This window comes from Canis lupus, chromosome 37 (assembly GCF_048164855.1).
Source record: "Canis lupus baileyi chromosome 37, mCanLup2.hap1, whole genome shotgun sequence".
NCBI lineage: Eukaryota > Metazoa > Chordata > Mammalia > Carnivora > Canidae > Canis > Canis lupus.
This window is the reverse complement of record NC_132874.1, coordinates 2,846,303-2,869,306: the sequence shown is the minus strand read 5'-3', so window position 1 is coordinate 2,869,306 and position 23,004 is coordinate 2,846,303. Positions and strand designations below refer to the sequence as shown.

At 39.0% G+C, this 23,004-nt stretch overlaps 1 protein-coding gene across 9 annotated transcripts in view; it reads right to left on the bottom strand.

The window, feature by feature from the left end:
• SLC17A1 (solute carrier family 17 member 1) overlaps positions 1 to 23,004 on the bottom strand; it is a 76,958-nt gene that overhangs the window by 27,856 nt on the left and 26,098 nt on the right. For 2 of the 9 annotated variants that reach the window (XR_012025663.1, XR_012025662.1), the window contains exons 11-13: positions 18,330 to 18,420; positions 10,837 to 10,976; positions 2,567 to 2,676 (exon numbers count right to left, since the gene is read on the bottom strand). Coding sequence is in view for 5 of the 9 variants with exons in the window: in XM_072814322.1 (XP_072670423.1) it covers positions 10,839 to 10,976; positions 18,330 to 18,420 (229 nt within the window). In the remaining 4 variants the exon portion in view is untranslated. Of the gene's footprint in view, positions 1 to 209; positions 672 to 2,383; positions 2,677 to 10,836; positions 10,977 to 18,329; positions 18,421 to 19,804; positions 19,964 to 23,004 lie in introns of those variants that run through there. The other 7 variants (XM_072814321.1, XM_072814323.1, XR_012025664.1 and 4 more) reach the window with 5 other exon arrangements.

Genomic DNA, 23,004 nt, shown 5'->3' with positions numbered 1-23,004 from the left:
GATGCCCTTTCTCTGCTTTGACCACTGCAACCCTGCCTGCCTTCAGCAAGGCTCTCTCAGCAGTCACCTCACTAACTTGACTTTGCTTCCTAAAATGTGTGTTGAAGACCTACACTGGCTTGACCCCATTCCAAAGTCTGGAGAGTGTGTACGATGTGTCCGCTTTCCTTAATCCCCCAAATGGGCAGTATTGGCACCACAACAAAAAAGCAAAAGCATTGAGCTCTGAGTATTAATGAACATATAACACAAGGCATGGCAGAAACCAAAGTCAGATACAGCTTCAGGAAGGACAACATCTCAGGAAGGTAGATGACACAAATGTACATGGATGACCACTGTGGGAAATAAAATAAAAAAGGGAGACACCGGTTACAAGCATGGATGTTAAGAGCACCAGCTCCGGTGGGAGAGGGAGAGAGAGCCACCATGCCCACAGGTTCAACTGAGCTGAGACTTGAAGGACCGATGTTAACAGATGCAGGAGGCAGACGGGGAAGAGCACTGCAGGAAGAGGACACAGCACCAGCGAAGGTTTGGTGACAGGAAGAGCAACCCAGTATGGCCAGAGCACAAAGAATGTGCGCTGTGTGGTTGGTGAGGAGGCTGTGAGAGTGGGAGGAGTGAGAACACATGATGGGCCAGGAAGTGTCTTGGTCTTTCATCCCATCCTGAAATCAAGAAGACAAATGTTAGTGGAGGGGTCATAATCAGGGTCCTAGTGTTCCAAGGTTTTTGCACGAAGGAATAAGATGAAGTAGGAGTCCACTATGTAGTCCAGGAGCAAGCACTGGCCCCTGGAGGAGTGGGGGGGGGGGAATGTGGTGAGGGGTAAACGGATCACTTGCCGTAGGAGACGCACCTGACAAAACTGGCATACTGAATGGGGAGCAGGTGTCCCGGGGGACTCCTAGGTTTTGGTTTGATACTAGATGGGTGGAGATGCCACTGAGGCAGAGATCACACCCCAGTGAAGATGACAAGAAGGAAAGTAGATGCACGGGAAATCCTGGCTTCACATATAAATCTAGGAAGCGTCTAGATACACCTGGTGATTGAAATGCTTACCATGGTGGATGCTGCCCTGAGTGACAGGAGGGCATAAGGAGGGAAAGCCTGTGAATGAGCCTCACAGAACTCCAACACTGAATGGCCAGACTGGCGGATAATTGTCGTTTTAAGAAAAATTTAAAAAGAAAAAATTAGAAGGAGAGAAGGAAAACCAAGAGAATATGGTGCTAAGAGAGGGAAGAAAAGAGCATGTGTTTCAGAAAGGAGTGGAGTTACCCGTGCCCTCTGCAGGGATCAGGCAAGAGGCGGGGGCAGGTGGTGGCAAGGAGCCAGCTGCTGCTATGTCTGGCTGCCAAGAGTTGGGGAGAGACCAGGGGACAGCCGGAGGAGGATATGGCATCAAGAAAGGATCTCAAGGCAAGCGTGTTTCAAACCTGGGGGAAGAATCTAGTTAGAAAAAAAAAAAAATGGACTCTGCTAAAGAACACACCCAAATGCAGGTTCCTGAGTAGGCTGAGGGTAAGGGAGGGACTTGGACCTGAAGCACAGTTGGGTAGATGGTGAGAGATGTGTGAGGGCCACTCCTGTCCTTTTGCAGCTGGCTGAAGACTGTGTCCTGCCCTCGGGGCACCTCCAACACCTCCCCTGGTTCCTCCCCCCATCCCAATTCATTCATGACACTCCCCTCCACCCCCTTTGACTGTAGGCTCCCGAAGTGCAGGAACCATGACACATATTACTTTGTAAGATCTTTAACACACTGAACCTCATCTTGGCCAGTGTCAAGATATTTGTGTGTGTGTGTGTGTGTGTGTGTGTGTGTGTGTATATGTGTTCGTTCAATCACTATGTGGCTCAACAAATAGAACAGTCTGTGGTGGTGTGGGGAAGAAATGGGTGCGAAGGTAAGGGATCCAATTTTTCTTTCATTTCCTTTGTTTTCCAGGACACAGAATTATCTAAACCTATGAATTCCCTTCCTCATCCCATCCAGTGTTGAGATCCAGAGACCGAGTCTGTTCTTTCCACTTCTCCAGGAATCACACCGCTAACTCCAGGCTCTCAGCAGCGAAGATCACATCAGGGCACAAAGTCTCTGATTTGTTTCTGAGCCACCCGTGTGGATGTGTATTCCTCTCCTCCTCTCCTTTCCTTCTGTGGACTCTTCTGTTTTTTCCTCATCTGTCACTTCTAATTGCTTCTGAAAATAAGTCTGATTTCTCCCTGGGACTGACTAGTACAGTTTTCCCCAGAATGGGCTTCCTTAAAGTACAGAAATCTCAGATTTTCCATTGAAGCCACACATCTATAACACAGAAGAGTGAAGGCTGAAAGTTGTGGGACAGGTCTTTCGTGAAATCTTAGAATAAGATTTACTTTCTTATGCTTGTTTATTGGTTAACTTTGCAACCATTTATAAAGCCACTGATGAAGAGTGGAAGAGGAATAAACCCACATTTAAAATTCAGAACTGCTACTTGTATGAACAATACATGGTACAAAGGAAATGCGCCCAGGGTGTGTGACAGGATGAGGCTCTGAGGAAGGCACATACCATCTTCTTCCTTGGGACGCTGACTGCCTCTCAGTCTCAGGTACCAGGCTGGCCCCTCTTCCCTTCAATAAGGAGGTCAGTCCCAGGCTCTCTTAGTGTTCTGTTTTAGACTAAGTTTTGTAGAAAAAGAAAAAAGTGCATGCAAATGTCACTGATGAGTCCTTATACCAGGCAGATAGAGGAAAGCTTTAACACAGTTCAAAGGAATAGTCTGGCCAAGTTGATTTTTCTCCATCTGTCTTCCTTGTCTTGGTGACAAGGATAAGCATCCTAGGCATCTGCTACACTTCTTTCCTCCCGACATAAAAATAAATATGACTGTCTGGTGAACAATTCCAACACCGCGCTAGGTCCAGGCACACAATATAAAACCATTCATCATTTGCCCTGTGTCTATGCAGTATCCTCCAACATTGCACATCCTGGGGTTTAGAGCACAAGCTGTTTACCACAGCTGCCCTCTCTAATAAGAAGACATTTTATCTACAACAATAACAAGGCACACTTTTTGTACTTCAGCAAATACCTATTTTTTGTAACTAATTTGTTACTAAGAAAGTGAAGCGAAGACTGATCTGTGCTCCTCCCTCCCCCACACTCTGGTCCTGCTGATAACATCCCGGATCCTTTCAAAGAGCACATTGGTGGAACCTATGCTAACTGGCACAGTGCTCTCTGGCAAACCAGACTGAAACCCAGCCTCACCTGGTTATAAAATCCAGAAAGAGTAAATGCCGAGACACATTCTTCCTTTGCCTAACAGACAGCCTAGAGCTGCAGAGCAGGGCAGGGTGAGGAGTGTCAGAGGCCACGCGAGGTAAGGACAGTTGGTACCCAACATCCTGGCATCACATGCTTAAGTCTGACCAGGGTACAGACGGCATCTGTGCTGGGTGACAGCCCAGCTGGGTGAGGCAGGTGAGGAAGGCCAATGTCCATAAGTACAAGTTAACAAATCCAGGGGAGTTTCACATGGGCCAACCTTCCTGCTTTTTGTAATTCGTCACCTTTTTGACTCTACTAAGCTCTCACTTATCCCCCGTCCCTATTCCCTTGTCCTCCCTTTAAAATGTCCCTCACCTCTGATGAATAAAAATTTGAGTTAGGATCCCTCTAGACTCATTTCCCTATTGCAACAGTACATTACTCATTAAAATCTGTCCTTACCACTTTAAATAGCGTCTAGCTTTGTTTATCTTGGATCTTAGTGTAAGATGTCAGCACCCAAGAGAAATGAGGAGGGTTTCCATGATCTAGGAGGGGTGTCTCAGAGTAGGGTGTTGGAGCATGGGTAAGAAAGCAGGGAAAAATATACCATGAGGAAAAAATGGTCACTTCAATAAGTGGTGCTGAGAAAACTGGATAGTTCCAGGCAAAACAATGAAACTGCACCACTTTCTCGTATCATACACAAAATAAATTTAAAATAGATTAAAGACTTAAATATAAGATCTGAAACCATAAAACTCCTAGAAAAAAGAAAAATAGGCAATAAGCTCTCTGATATTGGTCTTAGCAGTATTTTTTTGGATCCATCTCCCCAGGCAAGGGAAACAAAAGCAAAAATAAATAGGATGACATCAAACTAAAAATCTTTTGCACAGTAAAGGAAACCACTGACATAACAAAAAGGCAACCTACTGAATAGGAGAAGATATTCACAAATGACATATCTGATAAGAAGTTAACACCCAAAATACATGATGAACTCCTACAACTCAACTCAGTAGTTTTGTTTTTTTTTTTTTAAACTACCATTCAGTTAAAAAACAGAGGATTGGAATAGACATTTTTCCAAAGAACACATCCAGATGGCCAACAGACATGTGAAAAGATGCTTAATATCACCATGAAAATACAAATCAAAACTACAGTGAGGTATTACCTCATAACTGTCAAAATGGCTATGATCAAAAAGATAAGGAACAAGTGTTGACAAGAATGTGGATGGGAAAAAACCTTCATGCACTGTTCGTGGGATTGCAGATTGGTGCCACTACTATGGAAAACAGTACAGAAGTTCTTCAGAAAGAACTATCAAATTATGTAAAAAATTTACATGAAAATAAACTACCAACCAACTTATTAGAGTAAAAGTAGAGTGTATGCATTTAAAGCCATAAAGAATAAAGGAATACTAGTGTTATAATGGGTTAACCATTATGTAAGCTTGTTCTGGAAATTCTAAGGGCCATGAGTCAAGAGGGGAAAGAAAGAGATAAGATATCAAAAGAGAGGAAAGAAAATTATTATTATTATTATTTGCAAGTGATACGATTATTTACCTAGAAACCAGATAATCAATTCCCAAACCACCTTAACAAGATAGGTTGGCCACAGTTACATTTTTCAGTGAAAAAATAAATATATTCAAACAATACCTCCCCTGTATCCCAGCCCAAATGTGTAAGAAAAATACAATAAATGAAAATAATATTCAGGATATATAAGTTAAATTTTATAAGAAATGTATACTAAACACATGAAGCAAATTGGAGCACTGGACTCAAGAAAAACTGAATCCACGTTCAGCATGCAGGGATGGGGTCTTACTATGTTCTCTTAAGGGAGATTGTACTAGTACAGGGATCTTAGTTTCTCCCAAATAGATTTAGTGCAATCTAACGTGATTAAATTACAATGTGGTGCAGCTTAATACTGCAGTTAAATCTTTATTAAAATAGTCCAATGAGGGGTGCCTGGGAGCCTTACTCAGTTTAGCGTCTGCTGTTGGCTCAGTTCATGATCTCAGGGTCTTGGGATAGAGCCCTGCCAGGCTTCCCGCTCAGTGGAGAGCCTGCTTCCCCCCTCCCTCTGCCTCTTCCCCCACTTTTGCTCTATCTCTATCTCAAGTAAATAAATAAAATATTTTTTAAAATAGCCAAAAGATTATAAACTTTCCTGGGATAATAAACAGCTGATATTACACACTATCATCTTCAAAAATAAAGATGATAAAGATTGTCTGATTAGCCTGATACATACGTTAAAAATGTAGACCAATCAATATAGTACATAACAGGTCCCAGCAACAATAGATATTAAACTCTATATTAAGCCCAGGAACATAAATATATTGGCGTTTGTTTTACCAAATGGTATTTTATTTGTTTTAAAGATTTTATTTACTTGAGATAGTGAAAGAGCACACACAAGCAGGGGAGTTGCAAAGGGAGAGAGAGGAGCAGACTCCCCACTGAGCAGGGTGCCCTATAGGGGGCTTGATCCCAGGACCCTGAGATCATGACCTGAGCAGAAGGCAGAAGCTTAACCCACTGAGCCACTCAAGTGCCCTGGAAGGTTGGTATTTTAAATCAGAGGAACAAATGTGAAGTATTCAAAAAAAGATGATGTTGGGGCACCTGGGTGGCTGAGTTGTTGAGCATCTGCCTTTGGCTCAGGTGGTGATCCCAGGGTCCTGGGATCTAGCCGCACATCAGGCTCCCCATAGGGAGCCTGCTTCTCCTTCTGCCTCTTTCTCTGTGTCTCTCACGAATGAATGAATGAATGAATGAATGAATGAATGAATAAATAAAATCTTAAAAAAATATGATGTTGGTAAAACTCATTCACTTGGAAAACAAATCCAAATTCCTACTAAGCTGTTCATTAACCATCTGTAAGTGATGTAAAGACAATAAAGATACCATGAATTTTCATGAACTCCTCTCTCTCCTTTTCTGACCCTGTGGGCTCACAGCTTCTTGATGGTGGCAAGACAAAGGACTGCCCTATTTAATTGGCTGACACAGCCTATTTATAAATCTTGCGGGAGTAAGCAAGTAATACATGCAAGTGTGGAATCACTGTATTGTACACCTGAAACTTCTATAACCTCTGTGTTCACGATACTAGAATTAAAATTTAAAAAAATATAAATAAATGTTAAAAATAAAATAACAAGCTTGAAGGAGATTAAACTCTGCCAACAGTCCTTGGTAACCTCCTGGCTAATTGGCCAGGTAGCTGTGATAATTTCAGAGGGAGAAGCCACAGGACCCAGTCCACACCTGGGTGCGATGACCCAGTCCACTCTAGGGTGCGCTGGGGAGGAGAACCTTTTCTGTCACTCCCGTGGTTTCCTTCTGTCTCCAGCTTCAGAGAGAGCTGCAGAACTGGACAGTCTATTTCTCTTTACAGGCCCAAACGCATTCACCTAAATCTATCGGTTCAATAAAATCATTTATATCAACAAAATATAACATGCAAAATTTTTAAAGATTGGAGGCCCACGTAACCATACCTTTTCACTTAAAAACCCTCTATTCAAGTTTTGTATTGTTATGTAAACTACTGGACAGCCTTACTGACTGGTTTACCCACAGTAAAGAGATTACTAGAGGAAGCCCTATAGGAAAAATCTTACGGTAGGAATTCCCCACCCCACACCCACCTCTAAAATAGGCAACTGATCAGATGCAGAAAAGCAGGAAAACGAGGGAACTACCTCACACCAGTACATCCAAGGGCTGTTTGCTAAATTCCAGACAAGGAGGATCCAGAGAAAAGGTGACACTGGGGTCAACTCACAACCTCCTCCGGACTCCGGAGCTCCGCTCCTTCCTGTGGGGAAGCAGGAGGGGCCTGCCGCAGGCGGGGGGCTGCAAGGCGTTGCCAGGCACCTAGGGACCCCACAGTTCCTGGCTCTTCGCAATTATGGGGGCCCAAGCCCTTTAGCTTACCTTGGCTCTGGGCCGGAGGAGAGACATGTGACTATGACTCAGCCTTTTCCAATTCCCACCCTCCACCCCAGCTTCTGCAATCAAGATGCAAAGTTGAGATTGACCCATTTTGCAGCAACAACGTGTCAGTCTGTGCCCGGGAAACACCAATGATTGTGCAAACTGTCTGGGCGCTGCCTACTGGCCCCAGCTCTGAAGATGCAGGCTGTGGAAGAGGCCTCCCATTCTCTTCTCTACCACGGGAGACAGCTCCAGAGAGGCCCCGACACCTGTGCCAGGTCCCCACACCAGCTGTCGCCGGCGCCGAGGTGCGCACGGCGGGTTTCAAGCTCCCAGCCCTACAGAGCCAATCTGATGGAGGATGTAAGGGCGACCACAGTAAACAGGAGACAAATTGCATCCGTTCGGTGTATGGGCAGTTAGAAGCTCAGGCAGGCTCCCTCCCAGCAGAAGTTACTAGAAAAGTCCAGTGCATGAGATATTTTGGAAGGGAAAAGAAGGCAGCAAAATATTGCATACTAGGGATGCCTGGGTGGCTCCGTGGTTGAACAGGTGGCTCAGTGGTTGGAACGGCTGCCTTTGCCTCAGGTCGTGATCCCCCGGGATCCTGGGATGGAGTCCCACATCCGGCTCCCCGCAGAGAGCCTGCTTCTCCCTCTGCCTGTGTCTCTGCCTCTCTCTGTGTGTCTCTCATGAATAAATACATAAATAAATAAATAAATCTTTAAAAAAATATTGCATGCTCCTGAAAAGTGGACACATTTTCAAAGAAGATTTAATCGGAACGTAGAAGCATAACCAGCTTTAAAATACACCACAAGCCAGAATTAACTAGTGGGGGGCAAGGGGGCAGAAGCAAGAGGGCCACAAAATAGGGAAGATACTGTTTGAAGGGGATATAAAATCAAATGACAGAAAATGAAGTCAGAAGACAGAAATTGTAAGGGTAACAAATACCGTTGGATTAAACTCCTCTCTACAAAGGAGGCAGGTCTCAGAGTGGGTGAAATATTGGTAAGAAACACATATAAAGTGAAATGACTCAGAAAGGTAGAATTTAAAGGTGATGGAACTCTGTTCCAGAATCAGGAGCACATGCACACACACAGAACTAGGAATCATAAAATGGAAAAGGCCAATTTTGCAAAATAAAAATTAGATTTCCAGTTAAGATATATATATCCAAATCTTTTTGATATTGTATAAGATAACCTCAGGGTGTTTAATAGTAACTGCTTGGTGTAAACAGAAATTAATAGAAATTATAATGGAAAACTTAAGTCTAATTTTTAGATTTTAGAAGGTCAATATATAATCCAAATAAGATTTATAAGGTCCAAATAAAGTAATATGATCACTACCATAGTTCTGCCCAACTCTGAACCTTGGCTATAGAGGCCAAATCTTTGCTAATTCTTGTGGAATATTTCCTAGTGCTGTTAGGTGCTTATTCATAAGGACAACCTCATTAATCTCTACGTTAAAATATTTGTATGCCCTCCCATATTTTTCAGCTGCTGGTTATATTTCATTCACTTACACAAAATTTAGTAACTAAGACACATTTAATTCCAGATCCAGAATTTTGTCATTTCTAATCAGCAATCTTGGGTAAATGCATTTTGATGAATTTTTGTGATGCCCCATTATGGAAATTCCTACTCCTGGCAATACAGAGTCAATTTAATTTTTGATTGATATGATCAGATTTCCCTCCATCCATCACTTGGGTCATTCCTTTCAATAAATTTTCCTAACTAGGTATTATTGTTTAACGTGAAAAAGTTTTTTTTCTGGTGTCAGGAATGGTTGGTCAGGCAACTTACTGCATGTGTTTACTGTATGAGACTTTCCATTCAACCCACTTTGGTTTTCTAGGTAAGTGATCATGTCATTCACCCATAATGCTAATTTTACACTTTTCCAGAGTTGATTTTTTGCTTTTTCTCTCTCTACTCCGTCTTCTTTAGTGAAAATTCCACTGCATCTTGCATGGATAAAATACCAACCCATGCACTGACCCAGCGCATTCACCCATAAATCCCACCTTCTCTTGACTCCAATGAATAAATTCTAGGTTATATTCTAGGTCAACCTCTGCTCTGGGCTTGGGTTTCATCCCCTCTGGATGACTCCAATACCTTCATTCAGCACCCGTGCTATCTCTCCTGCATCAGGAAATTAGTGAATTATACCATCAGCTTACACACTATTGCACCTAATTCTAACACAGGCAACAAACAATCCACATTCCCCTATAGATCCTGTGCCATTTATCTGATCTCTTATTCTTGCCGTCTCCCATCTCCTCAGCTCACACTCCCTCCGTCCCTCCTTCCCTTTGTTCCTTCCTTTCTCCTTCCCTAGAAAACAGAGAGAAAACTGCCCAAAACAAACATGTAACTCAGTGAATTGCTCTTTTAATCACTGCCATGGGCATGAAAAGTAGAATATTTTTAGAACCTCAGAAGTTTTCCATGTGGTCTACCCTAATCATGACATCTTCCAATCTTTGAAAGTAACCACTACTTGGACATTGAGAACCATGTCTTCTCTGCATGGCTCTACAGATTTATCAACCACATATCTGTCCCCCTCCCCCTTCCTGGTGTAGTTTTGCCAGTTTAAAAAAATTTAGTGTTTTTAAGTCTCTTTTTAATCTAGAGGCTCCTGTTCTGTCCTTTTTCTCTTGCTTAATAACTTACTTGTTGAAAAATTTAGGTCCTTTGACCTGTAAAATTCCCACAGTTTAGATTTGCTGATGACATCCTTAGGATTTAGTTCAGTTCAACGTGTTCTGCATTCTGTAGTCTCTGCATTTCTCACAAAACAGTAGCTATCTCTAAAGGCTTGATTGTACTCAGTTGGTGTGTGTAGCAAGACCTGGGTGGTGGTGTGTTTGTGTTCTTTCATCGGGATGTATAAAATGTGTCTGTATCTCTCTGTGTGATGTTAATAGCTATTGATGCATAAAACCTGGATTCTTTCATTCCCTAGAACTTGCAAACTGAGGATATTCTACGTATATCAATTCTTATTTATGTATTAGCTGAAATATTTTATAAGAGACAGGTCTACTTATTTACTCCTGACAGAGTCTAGAGAAGAAAGGCACAATATCAGATTCTCTTCTGAACTTTAACGGACCTTTTGTCTCTGTCATTCATTCTAGTCAGGGTAAAATCCATTGGTAAATTCTCAGACCTTGTGCACTTTAATCCCTTGGTAGCATTTGCCAGGGGTGCTTGGGCCCACCTTTTTCACTTCTCTTCTGAGATGCCACATGCTTTGGCTGTTCTTCCTGCTCCATCGAGGGCCCTTCCCATCCCCTCGAAAGCTTTCCTGTGTCTTTCCAAAAATCTCTATCCCGGCCCCACTCTCTCCCCAGAATCTCAGAGCAGCACCTCCTCTGGGACGCACCCACCTCCCTGTCAGGATCCCAGAGAGTTTCAGACATTCCGTGGCCCCCTTCATCCCCCAAACACAAACTCCTTAGCAGCACCGTGGTTTGCTCAGGGGTCACCCTCAACCCTACCCTCTCTAGCACCCCCAGTTGCAAAATCTGACCTCAGGCTGATCACTTCTTACCTTCAGAGGCGTGTGTGCTCTTGATTGCCTTTAGCCCAGTCCTGAATATCTGCTTTTCCAAATACGAGACAGAAAAGTAGGCATAACACGTCAATGACTGCCATCAGGATGAAAATTTTAAACCAGGCAGATTCCGGATCCTGAGGGATTATAGTGCAAAGTGATTGTAAATTAGCAGTCTTGAGGTACTTTGCAACACTTCCAATATAATATTCAAACTAGTCTAGGCTCACTTAACAGACATGGAAAAATATACTCATAAGGAGAAAAAAAATTGTAATTTCACTCTTCAAGGATAATTACTATTTATCTCTCTACTTTTTAAAAGATTTTATTTATTTATTTATTTATTTATTTATTTATTTATTTATTTATTTATGAGAGAGTGAGCAGGGGAGGAGCAGAGGGAGAGGGACAAGCAGAAGCCCAAGCTGGGATTCAATCTGACCACCCATAGATCATGACCTGAGCCAAAACCAAGTCAGACCTTTAACCGACTGAGTTACCCGGGTGCTCCCTATCTTTCTACTTCTTGATTTATGTCTATGTACATATAACTTTTCTTGTAGAAAAATGATGTAAAACTATGTACTATATACATAGTGCTTAAGCCAAGAATGTATATGCTTTTTATTGAGAAATTTATCATAAACATGTTTGCATATCAAGAAATATTCAACTGTATCATAACCTTTACTGAGTGATTAGTAATCCAGAGTTTAGATTTATAAAATTTATAAAACATCCCTTATTTCTTTATATTTGGTTTTCACTTTTTGCTGCTATAAATCTGAGTATCTCGGTAATTCATTACATACCCATCAATGCTTTTGTTTGTTTGTTTTCATCATTGCTTTTGAATAAAATTTATCAAATACCTTTTCCTTAATTATAACATTTTTTCTTTAAGCCTATTAATCTGATCAGTTTCATTAATAGATTTTATAATATTGAGCCACTTTTACTTTCATAGAAAATGGCTTAGTTCATTATGGTGTCATAGGCATATATTTTAATATGCTGGTGGATTCTATGTACAGGTAATTTATTTCATTTTTGCATCTATATTCAAAGATGACATTGAATTTTAATTATGTTTGAGATTTGTTTTACTATTTTGCCTTTTACCTTTTTTATCAGCCGAGATTAAATTTTGTATAGTTAAATGTATAATGCATTATGATGGGATTTAGGTGTCTGGTGCCAAGCTTTTGAAGGATGCCCAACCCAAAGTTTATATAATTATTAAGTCCTATTTTACTTTAGTATTTTCATAGTTTCCTTTCTTCATTTACATTTTTAATCATCTAGAATTAATTTTGTTGTCAGATATAAGAACAGACTATAATTGTATTTTTCTATAAGCTGGCTTCCCACTATGTTTTTTTTAAAAAAATAAAGCCATTGTCTTTGGCTTGAAATGAAACTTTATCATTTAGAATGTATTTTTTTCAGGACTTGACCAAATCATTATCAGTCTTATTTAAAATATAATTAAGAGTAGGGTTGCTGGGTGGCTCAGTCAGTTAAGCATCTGACTCTTGATTTCTGCTCAGGTCATGATCTCAGCCTCCCGAATGGCTCTGTGCCGGGTGTGGAGCCTGCCCAAGATTCTCTCTCTCCCTCTCCCTCTGCCCCTTCCCACTCTAACTTGCATGCTCTCTCTCTCTCTTTCACTCAAAAAAAATTTAAATTAAAGTCAGCAAAATAAAATATAATTAAGAGTAGACATTTACAAAAAAAAAAACTATTTGTTTCCTTCAGATGAGACATTGAACATATGTAATTATAGTGATTTCTCTAATTAAAGCATGCCAAGCTTGACAGGTCATTGGCAAACAGAAAGTCAGGAAAAGGACCGAGATGTGCCCAGAAATTTAATGATAGATAATAAAGTTTCAATAATTTTCAGTTAATAGAATTCACTGTGATTTGGACCTGAAGTCCAAAATATGATATGACTCCCTCTTCATGTAGTTTCACTGATTTTGCTTTCATAGGTGTGTGGTTTTCTTCATTTGGTTTTTGCATGATTTTCAGTGTTTTTTTCCCATAGGTACTTTGTAATATTGGTTGATACTGGGCTTTAGGGCAGCCCCGGTGGTGCAGTGGTTTAGCGCCGCCTGCAGCCCAGGGTGTGATCCTGGAGACCAGGTATCGAGTCCCACATTGGGCTCCCTGCATGGGAGCCTGTGTCTTCTCCCTCTGCCTGTGTCTCTGCCTCTCTCTCTCTCTGAATAAATAAATAAAACCTTTAAAAAAAATAGAGTTTCAAAAAAAAAAGATACTGGGCTTTAGACTTTTATACAATATAATATCTAACTTTGAATTCTACCCTCTTCCAGGACAGTCTTTTCTTTGCATATAATGTTATTTTGTTCTTCTGCATTTACATCATATATACCTGTGACTTGCTTTTCTTGACCAATTGCATTTGCTAGCATTTCAGAATGCTGCATAATAAGATAGCATTTAGAAGGGTATGCACATAATGTTATAAATAGCTGTTATGGTTGAATACGTGAACATCTGGTACTTGCATGCAGATCTGATTTGGTAAGCCCTCATAAGGTTTTGGTGTCATTTTGGCCATTTATAGCTGGATACACCAAGACTTAGAGTAAGAAGTGTTTCCAAGTGGCATAGCTTTTAAGTAGCTGAGTTGAGATTTGAATACTCACTGTAGATTTTTTTTTCACTGTAGATATTTTTAGGAATATGAATATCTTTGTTTATCCAGTTTTCTCAAACTTTTAGCATAGAGTTGTTCTTAATATTCTTAGCTTTTAATCTATAGTGTCTCTCCAAAAATTTCTCCTTTCTTATTTGGTATTTCCAACATTTGAATCTGTCTCTTGTATCCCACTCCAGAAAGATTGTCTATCTAATTAATCTTTTCAAATTACCAATTTTTTAAAATGTTTTTTTAAATTTTTACTTATTTATGATAGTCACACAGAGAGAGAGAGAGAGAGAGAGAGAGAAAGAGAGAGGGGCAGAGACATAGGCAGAGGGAGAAGCAGGCCCCATGCACCGGGAGCCTGACGCGGAATTCGATCCTGGGTCTCCAGGATGGCGCCCTGGGCCAAAGGCAGGCGCTAAACCGCTGCGCCACCCAGGGATCCCCAAATTACCAATTTTAAGTTTTGTGTTTCTTCTCTACTGTTTTATTAACTGTAGAATTTATTTCTTTTACCCTTATTGCTTTAATCTTTTTTATTATTTGGGTTTGCCCTGTTTTTCCCCCTGAGCTCTAGAGTTGAATGCTTAGCTTATTTATTTTTGATTGGCTTTCTTGTGTTTTCTTTTAGAAATATATCAAGTTATAAATTACCCTAAATGTCCAATATATTTCCACATGTAACAATTTCACTGTCCTTTACTTCTAAGTGTTACTGAATTCTCTTTTTGATGTTCTTTTAAAACTAAAAATTACTTACTGTCATGTTGTTCAGTTTATAAACATATGTGATCTTTTTAGAAATCCTATTGGTAGTAGTTTCTAATGTTATTGCACTTTGGTTTTCTATAGAATATTTAACCTTTGAAGTCTGATTTGCCATCTATTCTCAGTGGAAGAACTGAGCCAAATCACTGAGTTTGACAATACAGGCAACTGACAGTCTAAAATGTTATTTCTTACTTTCAAAATATGAGTGGATTTTTCTATTTATCTATTCTATCTTTGATTTCCATCATAATTTAATTGTGATTGGAGGACATATTTTGTCTAATTACAGCCCTGTTACAATTTCTAGGATTTACATAATGGCACAGTATATAGTCAATTTTTGTAAATGTTCAAGGACATTTATATACCTTGAAAGGACTGAGGATTCTGTAGTTGTTCAGTGTGGCATTCCATATATGTCAGTTAGGCCAAGTATGTTAATTGTGTTGTTCAACTCTTTTATATTTTTACAGATTCTTTTTCTCCTTGCTGCAATAATTACTATAAGTGGTATATTAAAATTTCTCACTGTAGCTATCTTTGTATCTTTTAAAGGCAGAGATTTGGTTTTTTGGTTACACTATGGTGCACAGCAGGTTGGCTAGGAGCTATGCTTTACATCTCTTCATCCCCAGATCCAGGATGGTAGAGATACAGCCACCACTCTGATTGTTACCAGTCACTGTGTCAGAGAGAGAGAATGGCCTTCTGATTCTTAACACTTCTTTTCAGAATTAACATACATAACTTCTTCTCATACATCATTGGCCAAAATAACTTGCACAAATACATTTAACTTCATGGAAGTGGGAAAATGCCAAGAGAAGAACCAGAAAAAAAAATTATTGTTGCAATAATTAGCTCCTAGTCTACTCTTTTCATCACCAAATATTTGATTCACTCACTTTACTCCACACAGAACACACTAATCAGAGCAGACCACTCCAAAAGCCTACCAGTCCCTACATTCACTTCAGGACCTGATCAAAGAACACTCAAGCGCACACCGAGAGGTTGCTCTCAAAATGTCCACCTAGCAGAGTGCCAGCGTTACTGTAAACCAGTAGCTACTGTTTGTCTCCTAATCTTATTTTTATGAAAGGAAGTATTTATGACGGCTGATGGATGGTTGTGCTGCACTTTGCACCCGATGCCACAACTAGGTGGGACTCTGGGTTTATCTTGCCTCCTTTCCGGAGAAAGTGAAATTTTTACACTTGTGCAAAGGAGAATGAACTGAATGTTTTGGTGACTGGAAGAGTGAACCCATGTGACATTTTTGGTCCTCCTTCCTGGTACACGATACAACTGTACTTCACAGCCCCCGTGAAGTCAAAGTTAGTCGGGTTTGATTTGGACAATGATGTAAAGCATGTGCTTGGTTATCCTTTGTTGTGTGCAGGAGATTGCACTTGAAGAAAACTATTTCTGGTGATGGTTGGGTGGGTGAGGCCTCTCCTCCCAAGTGGTATTTTTGCTTCCAGATTCATCTGCGACTCTAGCAAATCATAACCCCCTTAAGTAAAGTTGGATATTTTCTGGTCTGCCCAGATGACTCAAAGCAGCCTGTAAGGACTGCTTTATTTCTGTTCACCTTTACTCCTTCCATGCAACACTTGGAAGGTCTCAGACTCAAATAAGAATTAGTTTATCAGGGTCCTCATCCTTGGTACTCAAAAGTAACCAAAAAATCTGTTTTCCTCATCCCAGTACAAAATACCCTGTAGTCCTTGGCTTAATTCTTTCAGTTCCTGACTTCTTCCAGATGTTGCCTGTTAAAGTTTTCCATGTCCCGGGTTCTCTGAGGCTCTTCTCTGAAGACTTTATATTTTCCCAACCTTTTAAATTGCCAGGGGTGGCTCAGCGGTTTGGTGCCTGCCTTGGGCCCAGGGCATGATCCTGGAGTCCCGGGATCGGGTCCTGCATCGGGCTCCTTGCATGTAGCCTGCTTCTCCCTCTGCCTGTGTCTCTGCCTCTCATGAATAAATAAATAAAATCTTTAAAAAAATAAAAATAAATTGCCTTTACTAAGAGAATCAACCCAAATTACTTACTGTCTTTAATGGAATCAGAAATCTCACTAATTAGCTATATTTCATCTGAAATTTTTTATTTCAGTTTTTATATTTTTAATTGCCAGGGGTTAGATTTAGTTCTTTGTCAAATCTTGTGCTTATTTATATTTTCAATGCTCTCTTTTGCTTCTTTATACATATGCATTGATTTCCAGTGTCTCTGAGGGCCTGATTCCAAGGTTATTTTTTATCCTTCTTTCACAAGACACCTTATTTCTTTACATGTTTGGTGATTTTTGATTGATTATAAAATCATTTTCAATAAACCCTAACACATGAGAAAATCATGGAGTATGAATTGAGTGCATTTCTCCAAAAAAATTTTACTTGCTTCCACTAGGCATCTGGGGACTACTTGAAATTCAATGCTTGGCTTATGGCATTTGAAACAGAGTTTGAATTTGGGCCTCAAACCCTTGTGAAAATTAGTTTATTGTTCCAGATGTCCAGAGGAGTCTTTATTCAGTTTTTCCGTTCCCTTTGAAGCTGAGCCTGAGAAACAAGTTTCCTTACTGGACAGAGACATCTGGGCAGACACAACTTTGAACTGTTAAGAAGCCATTGTTTCCTCCCACCTTTTGGAAGTCAGCAGAGAAGTTAAGTTAGCTCACCTAACAACTTTTGGAGGTCCACTCAGCATATCCAAGTGAGTTAAATGGAAGAACAGGCTGAGTGGGCTCTATACTCAGGGAGAAAACAGCTTGGTTTCCTGGAATTCTGTTTTTCTATTGAGACCACTTTTCTGACCAAGGAGTTTCCATAGTGCTATTTCCTGCCTTTCTGATACCATAAGTACATAGATCATGATGGTAGAGAGTTCTTCTTTTTGGGAAATTTGACTATGGTGAATGCAAACCATCTCTCCTTGGTCCATGTCATGGGATAACATGACACCTTAGGATTCTACTACTTCTCACCTTAGGATTTTCCTCCAAATAAACCAAGCTTGTATATAAGCCATATGGTACTAGTAATGTGAAGGTATAGTTCTTTGTGATTATAGATTTATGCCAGTGCTTCCAGTCTGACTTTTTTTTAAAGAATGGTTTTGGGATAGTCTCTCTTATTCTTGGTTCGTTCATCATAGCTGAAGCTACAGATCAACCATCAAGGGTTCCTGAACCAAGGCAACCCAAAGCTTCAGTGGGCATTGACCTCTCTGGGATCAAGTTCTTCCTTCGTTTTTCTTTTTTTTTTTTTTAAAGATTTTATTTATTTATTCATGAGAGACACACACACACACACACACACAGAGAGAGAGAGAGAGAGAGAGAGAGAGAGGCAGAGACACAGGCAGAAGGAGAAGCAGGCTCCATGCAGGGAGCCTAATGTGGGACTCAATTCTGGGTCTCCAGGATCATGCCCTGGGCTGAAGGCAGCACTGAACTGCTGAGCCAACTGGGTTGCCCCCTTCATTTTTCATCTCTGAAATTTTTTCTCTTACATCTTTTTTTCAAGATCAGGTATGCATTGAAAATGATTATTTAAATTTCATAGAGCATTTTAGCATTCTTAAGAAGATTTCAGGTAACCTTGTCCCCCACACTTATAGAAACACAAGTTGGCCTTTATAGAGGGAATTCTTTTGATCTCTAATTCTATTTGCTCCTGATTTTTCATTCCTTTTCTAACAAAACTGAATCTTGTTATTTATATTGCCATTCACCCAGCCAAATTCCTGTTTGGATACAGCCACACATTCATTGTTAAAAATCACACAGGTCTATTTCTGTTCCCATGACCAATGACTAAGATGTTCCCAGCACAACTAATTGACATCCAATGAGAAAGAAATCATATTATATATAGATTCAGAGGGATGCCTGATCTGACCAAGTTTAATGTGAGAGAAATGTCATTACTCACCTCCTACTGATGTCACTTCCACAATTGTTTGCGTATATATTACCTTCTTTCTCTGTATAAGATATGAGAAAAGTAACCACCCATATCTGGATGCTCCTTACCTGATTAAGGATCACTCCACACAGAGTAGAAGAAATTAGTCTTCCTATCATCCCAATTACAGCTGTAACTCCTTTAAGGAATCCGTAAAAACTATGTAAAAAAGACAGATGTAAAGTCATACAAATGCTACAGGAGAATTTAACCTAATGAAATGAGAAGTAAGAGAGATATATTTTGATTTCCTGAATTTTTCATTCCTGTTTTTCAAATTTCATTAAAATATCAAAAAAACTATGTGGATATAACTAACTTTCTGGTTGCAGTACAAAGTCAGGAAGGTTGGCTTTCACAGTAAAAACTATTAAGAGATTGAGAAAGTGAGCAAGATTAGAAAATCTCTAAATACAATTGAGAAATTCCGAAAGTGATGCTTATTGGTGATGGGAACTGATTTAAGGTTAACACAAAATCAAAGGACTCTGTTCACCTGGTCTATGCCCACGGTCCCAGAGCTACTGGCCCCAGCGATTGCTCCCAATGTTCAGATGAGGAAGCTAGAAGCTTGGTTTCCAAGCAACTGTGCTTGGCTAGTCCTGGGTACCCAATCCCAGTTAAGCAGAAAGTGAACTACAAAAGCAGGGAAGTCACAGAGAATGATTGATAGAGTAGGGGTCAAATCCATCAGTCATCAAGAACGAGGAAGTGCCTTTTGGAGAGCAGAATCAGTTGGTCTTACTAAGAAAGTAGTTCTCTCCAGGGTGGGGAATATTTGCCTTTCCTGTTCAATAAATTTCACCATTAAAAGTTCTATGTTTTCTTTTATTCTGTTTTGTGAGAGTGAGGGTTTTCTGGTTGTTTTGTTCTGTGCATTTTATTTCCTAGGTCTATTTTATTCCTATTCTGCTATTGAACATGGGAGGGAATATACAGTTTATCTATTAGTTTCTCTGTCCCTTAATCAGAGGGGCATGACACATGGGATGAGAGTCCTTGCATGTTGGGCTGTATGCAGTCACTGGATGGAAATTGGATTTGCTTTTTACGGGGAGCTGAAGAGTGTGTTCTAATGTATAAAGAAAAACATTTAAGGTTATGAGCAATCATAGGTGCAGATTGGGATCGAAACCACCAATTGTCCCCAGAATTTAGTTACCTGATTAATTTTAGCAATAGGATCCCTAGGATTTTTGTGGGAATAGGGCCACTTATGCCTTTTCTAAGCCTTTGTCACATTTATCTTCATGACCCCCTCTCCCTATAAAAATATTAAAAATTATATTTTATAACTCTGTGTGTGTGTATGTGTGTGTTGAGGAACTTTTCAGTTTCTTTTTTAAAAATAAATTTATTTTTTATTGGTGTTCAATTTACCAACATACAGAATAACACCCAGTGCTCATCCCGTCAAGTGCCCCCCTCAGTGCCCGTCAGTTTCACCTAAATTGTCAGATTTACTGGCATGAAGTTGTTCATAATATTCTGTTATTTCTTTTTTATATGCTAAGACTTACCATAATGCATGCTTTGTCATTATGGGTATTGATAATTTTTCTCTATTTTTCTTAATCAGTCTTCATTATTTCATTAATTTCATTAATTTCCAAAGACCCAACTTTTGACATTGTTGATTTTACTTGTCCTAATCTTCATAATTTGAGGGGTGGGGTTAATTTGCTGCTTTTTTTTCTGGCTACTTGAGATAAGAAACATAATTATTGACTTTAAGACTTAAATGTTTTTCAATATATATTTCAAAGCTATATATTTCTCTCTAGGCATGATTTTAAAAGCATCCCACATGCTTTGAAATGTCCTATTTCATTGTACTTTAAAGTATTTTCTAATTCTAATTGTGATTTCTTCTTTAACTTAAACATTACTTTCAAAGCAATGGGGTTATGTATCTTCTGCTTTCAATGGCAACCTTAATTCACTGTGATCAAAGAATATATTCTGAATAATTTCAAGCATTTTAAATCAACTGCAGCTTGCTTTATGACCCAGCATATCATTAATTTCAGTAACTGTCCCATAAGCAACTGAAAATAACTTGAATCCTCTCCTTGTTGATTGTAGCATAGTGTTCCACAGATGTCAATTAAGTCAACTCTGTTAATTTTGTTCTTTATTCCATTATCCTTACTAGCTTTCTGTCTACCTCTATTTTTGCACAAGCCATTGAAAGAGCTTATGAAAGTTTCTTCCTTCATTGTACATTTGTCTAGTTCTTTGAGTTCTCTCAATTCATAATGAATATAATTATATTCATTATGATCTATAATGATCTTATATGATCTATAATCTATAGTATTGGGTTCAAACAGAGACATTCTTTATTTCTAATAGTGTTCTATTTTTTTCTGATACTTCCATAGTTATTTCAGGTTTCTTTTGGTTAATATTTGTTTGGAATACTTCTTTCTATCCTTTAATTGCATCCTTATTGTGTCCTCATGTTTAATGTGTCTCTTATTTGCAGCATAGAGCTGTATTTCCTTTATTATTGAGTTTAACAATCTTGATACTTACTTGAAGTATTTCATATATACTAACATAATTACTAATATACTTGTGATCATCCTTATCTGTTCACTATTTATTTTCTTTTTGACCTCCTCTTTTATATTCCACTTTTTCTTCTAGATTTATCCATTTCATTTTTCCTTCCATGATATTATTTCACCGTTCTTCTCAAGCATTGAAGATATTATGACATGTACTCTTTACTTAAGTTTATTACAAATTACAGTTTTACTATTTTTTGTATGCCAGAGCTTAGAACATGTTTAAGATTTTAGTATTTTGACATTTCTGTTTTATCTCCCTGCTGCTCTTTGCATTATTTCATCCTGTATTTTAATTCCTTAATTTGTTTCGATACGCATTTCAACTCACAGGTTATTCTCTATTGGTTTTATGGATCAATAGCCTCTGATTACACACATATTTACCCTGCCTAATTGCTCTTCAGTCCTTCTAACATATTCAGATTTCAATAGAAATAATTTCTTTATAGTATATCTTTTAGTGAAGATCCACTGGTGACAATTTCTCTGTCTGAAAACATTTTTATTTTGCTTTGATTTTCGAAGAATATTTTCAGTAGGGATAAAATTTGAGATTGACATTTATTTATTTTTTAGCACTTTATAGAGCTCATATCATTATCTTCTGGTTTTCATGGTTTCTGTTGAAAAGTTAGATGTCAAGGTTATTACTACTACTTGAAAGTGGCATGCCTTCTTGCTCTAGTTGTTTTAAGATCTTTTTCTTAGTCTTTAGTTTTCAGCATTCTTACTATATATAAGTTACAATTTACATTTCATCATGGTTGAAATTCACAGAGCTGTATGTATGTGTGATTTGCTGTCTTTCATTATTGGATTATTTGGGGCTGTTTTCTCTTAAAATATTGCTTATGTCATGTTTTATCTGTCCTCTCCTTCTGAGACTCAAGTACAGATTTGTTAGCCTTTGCATTTTGTTCCACATTTCCATTATGTTTCTTATGATATGTCTTCCTATTTATCAATCCTAATTTGTTGTCAAACCTGTCTATTAAGATCTTAATTTCAGATATTTTATTTTTCAGTTCTAGAACTTTCATTTTTTAAATAGATTCCAGTGTTGATCAAATTCTTTATCTTCTCTTCAGCTTTTCCCCTGGTTTCTTGGGTATATTAATCATAGATATTTCAAAGTTCTTCTTACCTGGTAATTTCAATACCTGTATTGATTGTAGGACAATTTCTAATCCATTTTATGGTTATTTATCACATGGCCCTATCCTTTGTTATGCCTAGTAATTTTTACTAAATTCTGGACATTGTGAGTAAGAACTGTAGGGACTCCAAGAATATGTTATACTTTGCAAGAAAAGATTCACCCTTTTCTCTAATAGATAGATTTGGAAGGGAGGGTGTGATCACTTTAATCTAATTATTGAATGAACTAAGATGAGGTTAGGTTGCAATTGTAATAAGACTCAGTTTACCTGTAGTATCCTACAGTTCCTTAAGTAATACCCTCCATACTATTAAATGGAGAGCTCAGTATATCCAGCCAGGTCCCTCCAGGGCTCGTTAGATCTTGTCTCCTTAGTATAGACAGTATAGGAAATTCTGTCATGCTTCTTTTATGGTTTTGGTTTAGATTTTTGCCACTTGCCCCAATGAACTTCAGAATTCAACAAATATCTCTAGGAAAAGCTGACTTTATGTGTAAATTTCCTTAACTTTCAATATTGTCACTCCAGCCCTTTGCAACCCAAACACTGGACTAACTTCTCTATCCAGAGCAGCAGGCTTGTCCTAGGGCCAAATCTGAATTACCAGCCTTTTGCTAATTGGCAAATAACCTCAAGGAAAAAGTGATGGGAGTTGTCAGCTGACCTTGGAAGTGCTATCCTCTTGTATCTTTGGTCCTATTGGCCTCTGCTGCTGTCTGATGCCTTGGGTATTTTATTTTATTTTTAAAGATATTTAAAAAAATAGTCTCTATACCCAATGTGGGGCTCAAATGGTGATTTTGAACAACCCCGAGACCAAGAGTCACATGCTCCACCAACTGAGCCAGCCAGGTGCCCTTACTTTTGGTATTTAGCGTTTTCAAATTTCCCTCACCTGGAATGTCAATCATCCACAGCTTGCCCAATCCTATGTTAAAGTTGAACAGTTTTCTCAAATTTTGCTTTACAGTTGTAAAATGTTAGGTGCATAGAAATTTAGTGTATTA